Source organism: Chlamydotis macqueenii, chromosome 14, assembly GCF_036417535.1.
Source record: "Chlamydotis macqueenii isolate bChlMac1 chromosome 14, bChlMac1.mat, whole genome shotgun sequence".
NCBI classification, from domain to species: Eukaryota; Metazoa; Chordata; class Aves; order Otidiformes; family Otididae; genus Chlamydotis; species Chlamydotis macqueenii.
The window spans coordinates 11,182,432-11,191,896 of NC_141569.1; the positions used below are offsets into that span (position 1 = coordinate 11,182,432).

General features: G+C 64.0%; 2 protein-coding genes across 3 annotated transcripts; both read right to left on the reverse strand.

The window, feature by feature from the left end:
- Positions 1-87: 87 nt before the first annotated feature.
- Positions 88-3,240, reverse strand: DOK3 (docking protein 3). Its single transcript, XM_086758586.1, has 5 exons — positions 3,109-3,240; positions 1,446-1,739; positions 1,227-1,320; positions 969-1,141; positions 88-887 (listed from the first exon to the last, which is right to left on the reverse strand). The coding sequence occupies exons 1-5, from the start codon at positions 3,163-3,165 to the stop codon at positions 150-152; spliced, it is 1,356 nt and encodes a 451-aa protein (XP_086614712.1). The 5' UTR covers positions 3,166-3,240; the 3' UTR covers positions 88-149.
- Positions 3,057-9,369, reverse strand: DDX41 (DEAD-box helicase 41). Of its 2 annotated transcripts, XM_086758585.1 has the most exons (17): positions 9,204-9,369; positions 9,013-9,111; positions 8,764-8,923; positions 8,606-8,680; positions 8,207-8,267; positions 7,457-7,593; positions 7,128-7,200; positions 6,796-6,949; positions 6,549-6,685; positions 6,185-6,347; positions 5,954-6,085; positions 5,701-5,772; positions 5,351-5,447; positions 4,842-4,991; positions 4,617-4,688; positions 4,301-4,411; positions 3,057-4,060 (listed from the first exon to the last, which is right to left on the reverse strand). In XM_086758585.1, the coding sequence occupies exons 1-17, from the start codon at positions 9,225-9,227 to the stop codon at positions 3,924-3,926; spliced, it is 1,854 nt and encodes a 617-aa protein (XP_086614711.1). In that variant the 5' UTR covers positions 9,228-9,369; the 3' UTR covers positions 3,057-3,923. The 2 variants fall into 2 exon arrangements, 1 of the variants encoding a protein (XP_086614711.1); XR_015260087.1 differs by lacking the exons at positions 3,057-4,060; positions 4,301-4,411 and having other exon boundaries at positions 5,604-5,772.
- Positions 9,370-9,465: the final 96 nt, after the last annotated feature.

The window sequence follows — 9,465 nt, forward strand, 5'->3', positions numbered from 1 at the left end:
CCTGCCGGGGACGGGCACGGCGGCGCCCCCTGGCGGGGAGGCGCGGGCTGCCCCGGTCCCCGTCCCCGCAGCACCGGCAGAGCCGAGTCCGGTCCAGGCTGTTTATTCACCGCACCGAACCGCACCACCGAACCGCATCCGGGCAGGACTCAGGCCCAGTCCCGCGGGCCGGGGGTCTCCCGGCTGAGCAGCCGCACCAGTTTGGCCCGGAGGTTGTTCTGGGGCTTGTGCCCGGGGCGTCCCGCCGGCGCCTCCTGCCCCCCACAGCCCCAGCGCTGCTCCGGGGGCTGGGGGCTGCCCCGCGGCAGCTGGCCCAGGGCTGCCCGGTTGTCATAGAGGGGGCCTGCCTCACTGCTGTGGCCCTCAGGGGCCTGCCGGTTCCCCAGCTCCCACTGCCCTTCCTCCTCTTCCTCCTCCGCCGCAGCAGAACTGGGCTCCGCAGTGAAGATGTTCTCATAGAGATGCTCAGGAAGGGGCAGTGCCGCAGCCCATGGCTCACTTGAGCCCGGCTGCCCCGGCCCAAATAGGGGCTGCTGGCCCCGGGCGATGGAGGCATAGACGATGGGGCCTGTGGCCTCTGACTCCGAGGGGGCAAAGCAGAGAAGGCTGGCGGAGGGGTGGGAGGGAGGCTGTGCACCCCCCAGGGCGGGGCTGGGCTGGGGCTCCTCGGCCCCAGGTCCCCAGGGCTGGGGCTCCAGGCCCTGTGCAGAGAGCTGGGGGTCCAGGGCACAGAAAAGCCGGGGGTCCGAGGCATCCTTGCCCTGTTGTTGCTGGCAAGCAATGGCAGCAGCCACAGCCCGGCTGAGCTCCGGGGCCCGGGGGGTGCTGAAGGTGAAGGTGCCCTCTCCAGAGTCGCTGCGGCGGCCAGCCTCGAAGGAGAAGATGGTCTGCAGGGACAGAGGGCAGGGTGAGGGGCTGGCACCTGCCTTGGGCAGTCAGCAGCATCAGGGAGCGGGGGAGGCACACACCTGATCCTGGCCAAATTTGCGGAGGAAGGGGTAGGGCCAGGTGAGCAGGGGCTGGCGGGACTGTGGGTCCTTCAGCGTCAGGCTCTGGGGAAGGGCCGAGAGCAAGTAGTGCCCATGCAGGCCACAGCGGGTGGCCGCATCCGTCCGGACCACCAGCACCGGGAATTCAGTTACTATGGGAGCAGAGCAAGGTGGGGGTCAGCACCCCAGCGCTGAGCCAGAACCCACCCTGGCCCTATCCACCGCCCCTGCACATACGGTCCTGCCAGGAGGAGTAGAGGGAATTGTCCTCCATGGGGACAGCGGGGCTGGGCTGGGTTCCGGCACTGCTCTGCGTCGTCTCCTTTGCACCCTGAAACAAAGGAATGCACCAGGGGAGCACAAACTCCCCAGCCTGCCCACGCACCCCAGAGCCCCCAGGCTCGCCTGAGCCAGGAGCAACGTGAGGGACGCTGGCTGTGCCGGACCCCACGGTACCTGGAAGGCCAGCTGGCAGAGCTGGGCAATCCACTCGTCCCGCTGCTCAGCTGCCAGCACGTAGCTCTTCTCGGTGGTGGTGAGGTAGAAGGCAGCGGTGGCTTTGGGGCAGCTCTCTGTGCCCGCCGGGCCCACGGAGACGCAGTCTGAGAGGCGGATCACCCGGCGGGCACACCGCCGCAGGGAGGTCTTCTCCAGTGCCGTGCCGTCATCTCGCACGTCAAACTTCTCCATGCGGGCCACGCCGGAGGGGCTGGCAGCAAAGAGCTGGGCTCGCATCTTCCTCCAGGACCTCTGCGGTGTGGGAAGGCACAGGCAGGGAAAAAAAGAGTCAGCAAAGAGCTGCCCGCTGCGTCCTCGCAGCGCTGCCTTCCATGCAGGGCTGGCAGTGCTGGGGAAGAGCTGTGCAGGGCAGGAGGGGGCACAGGGGGGGTCCCTGCCCACAGCGAGCAGGAGGGCACAGAAAGTTGGGGCCAGCGCAGACTCATGGGGCAGGGCAGTCCCAAAGCTGGGTCGAGGGGGGGGTCCTTGCCCTGAGCGAGCTCAGCACAGCTCGCTGGGTGAGTCACGCTCACTCCCGGCTTGCTGAACACCAGGTCCTGCTCTTTGTTCCCCACTGCAAGTGCCGGCCTGCCAGCGCTGCAGCTGAGCTCTCGAGCTGTTCTCAGCACAGACCCTGATGCAAATTAAAGCCGTTTTGAGCTGCTGAGGCTCCTGCTGGCAGCCTCGCATCTGCTGAGCACATCCAGGCCCTGCAGCTCACAGCCCGCTTCCTCCCAGGGGAGGCTCTGCAGCACCGACACCTTCCCAGCCCGTCACGGGATAGATGGGGCGCGTGCCCCCACGCACCTCAAAAGCGCAGCAGGGCCTCCGCCCTGTAGAAACCAGATGCAGCCAAGCACTCAAAATAGCCACCATCACCAGCCTGCCTGCCTCCTACGCGCAGGGCACCGGCCCCATGTGCGCAGAGCCTGCCCGCTCCGGATCCAGGACTCGGCTCTCAGCGTGTGGGGAGGTCAGAGCGTGATGGCAGCCCAGCACATCCGCCAAACCCACCACGGGGGCACGGCCACCCCGCCGCGGCAGAGGGGATGCCGCTGAAGTAGGGCCCAGGCACCAGTGGGCCCTGCTTCACCAACACCCAGCTCACAGCTCCCTAGAGCCAACCCAACCTGCAGCAACTCCCCATCACGTCACCCATACCATGCCCAGTGGGCTGCCGCGCTCAGTGCCCACCCCGAGGGCCCAAGGGAACAGGCCAAGCCCTGAGGGGTGCCCCACGGACGGCACCGGCCCCCCAGGGCCAGGCTGGTGGAGGGCCGGCCACAGAACCATGTCCCACATGCTGCCCCGCTCCCACACACACGCTGGAGCTGCGCCTCGTTAACACGCATTTATTGATTCACTGCGAATCGCACGGTGACCAAGCGAGAAGAGGGACCCTGCGTGCAGGTGCGAGCCCAAGCAGGTGCCTACACGGATGAGTCCCCTCGGCTGCAGGGAGAGCCCCACTCCGGGGGCTGCGAAGCCCAGGGCCCCACGGGGCAGATCCGAGGGGTCTGGCTCCAGTCCCCCTTTCCCAGACTGCCGAGGGCCCAGCCCAGACCTGACGTCAGGACGGATCACGGCAAACCCTGTACCCGGCCCCAGATCCACCCTTTACCTTTCCAAATTTGCAGTGCTGCACATAGAGGATCCCATCCTTCACCGGTCTCTCCATGGGCCCAGCACCGCCCTGGCAGCCAGCGCAAGGACTGGGAACTCAGGCTACCAGCAGCGGAGAAAATGTGACTGCTGCAGCCGAAGCAACTGCATGGGGCAGACTTCCTTCTCTCAGCGACTTCCCCTTTCTGGTGTGTGGGATGAGGGGCAGAGGCTGGGCCACAGGAGGTGTCCATCCGTCTGCCCTCCCCCTCGCACAGGGGCAGCGGGGCAGAACGCGTGCAAGCAGAGCACAGGAAGCACCAAGGGGACCGCCCAACACGAGCGCAGCACGCTCTGCCTTGCCCGGGACGCATCAGAGCGTGTTTGGGGGATACGGGAACAGCCACCAGCTGAGGAGGCACAAAACCAGGCGAGGGGGATGGTCCCGGAGGAGTCGAGGGGCTTTGGAGAGGAGCAACGCAAGACCTTGGCCACACCACTGCAGAGGGCTAGCAGGGGCAGCAGGCAGCCAGCCACAGGCCAGTCACCTCACCTGGGGCTTCCTCCTCCCCTCGGGCACCGCTACCTGCTTGCCCAACTCGCCACTGACGTAACGGGCTGTTGCAGCACAGCTCCACATGTTTTTCTCTCGGGGCAGGAGCTTCGTCAGGCTGAGCTGGCAACAGCCCTGGTAGCCAAACACCTGGAAAAGGCACCCCAGCAGCGTAGGACAGGCCCCGGACTTGGGAAAGGCGAGGGCAGCTGGCGCGCTGCCCGGGCTGAAAGGGAACCAAGGCCCACGCGGGGGGAGCGCTGGGCAGCACGCTCCCCGGGCTAGAAGTCCATGGAGCTGTGAGCCAGGTAGTCCTTGCGGCCGATGTTGCTGACTTGCTTGGTCTGCATGGCCTCCAGCTTGGGGCAGTCGGTGATGCGATGGCCCAGGCCGCCGCAGAAGGCGCAGCCCCGTTCGCCTGCAACGGGAGGGACGAGGTCAGGGGGAGCCACGCCACGCTGGGAGAGCGGCCCCCCACCCCAGAAGCAGAGAGGCTACCCCAGCATCGCCCCCCACCACCGCAGCACCAGGTTGTCCGCATGGCTGGACAACAGCCCCGCGGCAGCAGGGAACCGCCCCAGGAGCCCGGAGCGAGGGGAGCTGGGGGTCCTGTCCGCAGCCCTGCGGGAGGTCCCTGAGCCAGGCCGGGGTCTCTCACCTCCGATGTCCAGCATGGTCTCGTCCCCGCAGTGCAGCACCTGGAGCACGGGTGGCACCTTCTGCTTCGCCTCCAGGAGCAGGGCCTTCAGGTCCATCAGCACCGACTCATCTGGGGCAGAGACACCATCAGACACGGCCCAGGCAGGGGTGGGGGGCACGGCCCCACACCACCATCTCCCCTTCACGGGCCACCTCATCCCTGCTTGCTCGGGAACAGCCCCCCCTTGCCAAGGCAGAGGCAGCTCTGTCGCCCAGCTGCCTCCCGCGGCCCCAGCCCCCCCGCATGCAGCCCCCAGCCCCGCACCGTTCCTCACCGCAGGCCTTGTTGATGAAGGTGGTGGCGATGCCGGTGTTGCCCGAACGGCCGGTACGCCCGATCCGGTGAACTGCGGAGAGAGAGACAGGATCAGGCCTGGGTGAACGCCGTGTGACAGACCACCCCTGCCCACTGCCACTGTGGAGACAAGCACACAGCCTCGCTGGCCCCTGCGCCCACCCCGCCGTGCCCTTGTCGGTCCCCCACAGGGCCCAGTCCGCACCGTAATTCTCAATCTCCTCTGGCATGTCATAGTTGATGACGTGCTGGATGGCTGGGAAGTCCAGACCCTTGGAAGCGACGTCAGTGGCAACCAGGACATCCTTTTTCCCATCCCGGAAGGCCTCGATGGCTTTTGTACGTTCCTCCTGATCTGCAAAGGCCCAGCAGAGAAGATCAGCAAAGGGCAAAGCTCCTAGTCCCACCTCTCGCCGCAGCCACTATGGCCTCAGAGCCAGGCATCATTCAACCAGGGCTCCTCCCGCGAGAGGGCCAACACGGCCTTTCCCCAAATGAAGGAGCAGAGGGATCTGCAGGTGTCGTAGGGATCTGCACTGTGTCTATGCCTATGACATACGACGTGGCGTTTGCTCCTGACGCTGCCGCAGCCCTTCCTCACACCGCCACAAACTGCTGCACGCTGGGACCTCCCGTGGCCACAGGCCACCCTGGCAGGAGCGGGGTCAGGCAGGGCAACACTGTGGCCCAGGTCTCCCCGAAACCCTCACTGACCTTTCCCTCCGTGGATGGCCACAGCTTCCACGCCCTTGAGCAGCAGGTATTCGTGGATCGCATCGACATCCGCCTTCTTCTCTGCAAAGATCAGCACCTGCAGCAGCACAGACGTTGCGTAAGAGCCGCCTTTCTGCGGGCCGCCACCAGCACAGCCTTCCCAAGAAACCCGTTCCCTCATGCTGAGCGGAGCACACAAAGCTCTGGGCCCAGAATCTGCCCTACGTGGAGCACGGCTCACTCACACGCTTACCCCACCCACAGCAGAGCCCTGCAGCATCACAGTTTCGTCCCTGCCGCCAGCTCCAACCGTGCCCACGCTGCCAGAGCAGCCGAAGCGCCCTACTCACAGGTGGGGGGGTCTTCTGCAGGCACTCGAGCAGGTACACCATCTTGGCCTCCTCTTTCACATACTCCACCTCCTAGGAAAAAGGACAGAGATGGGTCAGGGACGCAGCAGAGAAACTGCCGATGCTCAGAATCCCTTAACTTGTTGGGAAGGAGGGCCACGAACCCGCAACTCTGGCAGGGGGACGTATCAGGGGCCCTCGTGAATGTTGCCGGCCCCCCACACGGGCACGGGAGAGCTCCCAACTACCTCACCTGCACAACGTCCAGGCTGGCAGCACCCGCTCGCCCAACATTAATAGTGATAGGCTTCACCAGGGCACTCTTGGCAAAGTTCTGGATCTTCTTGGGCATGGTGGCACTGAAGAGGAGGGTCTGCCGCTGGCCCTGCGCAGGGAACGCAGCGCAGGCAAGGATTTAGTGCTCACCTTGCCAGGCAGGCGCAGGGACTGAGCTTCAGGGTGTTCGTATCGCGCCAGCTCGTACCTTGAAGTAGGAGAAGATAGTACGGATGTCCCCCTCAAAGCCCATATCGATCATCCTGTCAGCCTCATCCAAGGCCAAGTAACGGCAGATGTCCAGGCTCACCATCTTCTTCTGCAGCAGGTCCATCAGACGGCCAGGGGTTGCCACCATCATGTGTACACCACTGTGGGATGAGAGAATGCCACGGTCAGGCACTCGGATTCCTGCCCCACGCAGCGACATGTGGGGAAGGTAACACCCGCTTGGCACGTCACCTTTACCCCCACACCTTCCTGAAGCCGTCCTGCCAGGGTGCCACCCCTTAGTCCTCTGCCAGAAAACAGAGCACAGCTCCAGCCCCACAGCTTCCCCCAGAAGATCTTACTGTTTGATTGTCTCCATCTGCTCCTTGACAGACATGCCCCCGATGCAGAGGGCGCAGCGCAGCGGGGGCAGGCCGTCCTCCTGCAGCAGGCGACAGTAGTACTCAATGATGCCGTGGGTCTGCCGGGCCAGCTCCCGCTGCGGAGAAAAGCATTCATTCCTACACCTCCCTGCAGGGAGGATCTGGGATTGCCACTGAACATCGGTGAAAGCATCCACCCACGCGTTACTGCACGCTTGACGCTCACCGAGGGACAGATGATGAGTCCGTAGGGTCCCTCTCGCTTGGAGAACGGCAGCCTCTTCTCCTGCTCCAAGCAGAACATGATCACCGGGAGGGTGAACACCAAGGTCTTCCCAGAGCCAGTGAACGCAATGCCAATCATGTCCCTTCCCGAGAGGCTGGCAGGGAAACGGTGAGAAGGAGTGTCACCGAACGGCTCAGACCTCCAGGGCCGAGCAAGGGGAGGGGGTGCATCCGTCACCAGGGAAGAGCGCCCGGCTAACGCTGCCGGGTGGGCTCCGGGGGGCTGTAGGGAGCAACCTGCTCCCCACTCTGGGACAGGGACAGAGCACTCACATCGTGGGGATGCCTTGGATCTGTATGGGCGTTGGCTGCTGGATTCCTTTTTTCTTCAGGCCCCTCAGGATAGCTGTCAGGGAACAAGAGACACAGGCATTCACAGCCTGAAGTTTTCCTCCTTTCTCTCCCACTCCCATCGCAGCAGCAGCTCCTCCACCAGCGACAAACGCCCTTCAGGCCTGCGGTTAGGTGACACAGACGCCACGGTTAATCTAAGCCGTGTCCCCACCAGCACCAAGTGTTAAAGATCCGGCAGCTTTGCTCACTGACACGAGTTTCCCAGGAGAATTCTGCCCCCACCCTGCCAGGCTCCTCTCCTGGCCCACCTGCCGGGAACTTCATCTCCTTGAAGCTCTTGATGGGGGGCGGGATGCCTTCCCCCTCCACCAGGATGTGGTACTTCTTGCGCACGCGGTCGTGCCGAGCCTCCGACATGCCCAGGATGTAACGAGGTGCTTTCCAGCTGTGAAGGCAGCAGAGAAAGGCCACGGTGAAGCTGGGGCTGCAGAGGCCCACAGGCCTCCACGCAGACCCAGAGGAACTCCCTGTCAGGCTCCGATGTCCCATCAGGGAAAACAGGGAACCCCAAGGCGCTTCGTGCTGCGAGCACGGGAGCAGATCCAGCCAGTTCCACGTATTAAATGTTTCCCCAAAGTCTGAGGAAGAAGTCCCAAGCTAACAGCTGAGCAGTCTACGGATGGTGGATGGAACATGACAAAAATCTTTGGACACATCTCACTCATCCCTCTGGCACTCTCTCAAGTAGCTCTGGCTCTGCGGGCTCACACAGCCTCTTCCTCTGGCTTAGTCACCTCCGAGATCTGAAGATCTACCTCAAGTCTTCAAGTTTAACATAAATACACTCCAGCAAATCTTAACTGTCTAAAAAACAACATCCAAGGTGACTCAACAGCCTTCAGTCTTACACACAGCCGTAAGAAACCAGGCAGTGAAGCAAGAGAAAAACCTGTGGCCACAGAGCAGAACTCCTCCTGCGAGGCTGTACGGCTTCTAGCTCTCTCAGCCACGAGGAAGCGACGTTTTCAGGAAGATAACCGCTGTACTGTGAAACGTACCTGGTTTTAATCGGATCATCGTAGGTGATGCCCTTTGCCATCTCCTTCACTGACATCAGAGCTGCAATGACAAAGCCGACGAGGTCAGTGCAAACTCTCTGTCTCCAGACACACGTAACTCCAGAAGAGAACTGCTCAAACAAACAGTCTGAGAGACTGTGCCTGGTGAGAGAGGAGGGAAAGCAGCACCCCCACAGCCCCTCTGGGTACAGGAACACCAAGCGCTGCAGCCTGCCGTGCCCAGGGGCCTGCCACAGCACCGTCTCAGCCAGGCCAGGCAGCGAGACGCCTGCTGAGGGATCCCATCGTGATCTCCCGTCCCATCCCAGGCGCGAACATCCCCGAGTGTTGCAGAACTGCCCCGACAGCTCTGAAAGACACAGAGCTCGCACCGCTCACCTCGGCCCTCTGCCACACTCTCCAGGATCTTCTCCTCCTCCTTCAGCTGCTTCTCCTTGGCCGACTCCTTCCGAGCTGCGGGGAGAATCAGGGAAACAGCGAGGAGGTTTCAGTCCCTCCCGAAAGCCACCCGGCTCCACCGCCAACTGCTCCCCCACCTTCCGCCTTCTCTTTGAGGTGCTGGTGCTGGTCCAGGAGGCTGATGTTGGACTGGGGCCCCAGGGGGATGTCATCCTCGTCACCCCGCTGCTCGCTCCCACTGTCCCGCTGCTCCTCTTCCGACACCACCTTCCGCCGCATCTGCAGCAGCTTCTGCAGCTGTAGGGCAGCGAGTCGAAGCGGAGTGAGAGGCCCTGCGTCGGGAGGGGCGCTCGGAGCCCTCCCCCGCCAGCGCTGGGCCCCGCTACCATCTGCTGCTTGCGCTGCTTGACGGGCACGTAGGGCACATAATCGTCATCCTCCTCCCCGGACAGGTCGGACGTCTCCGCCGCCTCCTCCCGCTGCCTCTGTGGGGAGACGCGAGGTGAGGCCGGCCCGGGGCGGTACCGAACCGGCTCGCCAGGGCCGCGGGTACCGGCCGGGCGCGGCGCGGCCCTACCTTCCGCTCAGCCCCGGCCTCCATCGCACCGTCTGCACACAACAGCCGCGCCGCCCCGGATGTAAATCTCGCGCGCCGGAAGTGACGGAGGCAGGCGCCGTCGCCTAGCAACACGGCGCCACGCCCCCTCGCAGGACGCGGCGGGAAGGGAGACAGGGCGCGACGGGTCGCCTCGCTGGCCAAACTTGTGCAGAAGGCGTATGGCAGCGCCCACACCTACAGTCCCCCAGTTTCCCGGGCGCGGCAGAAAGCAGAAGACACC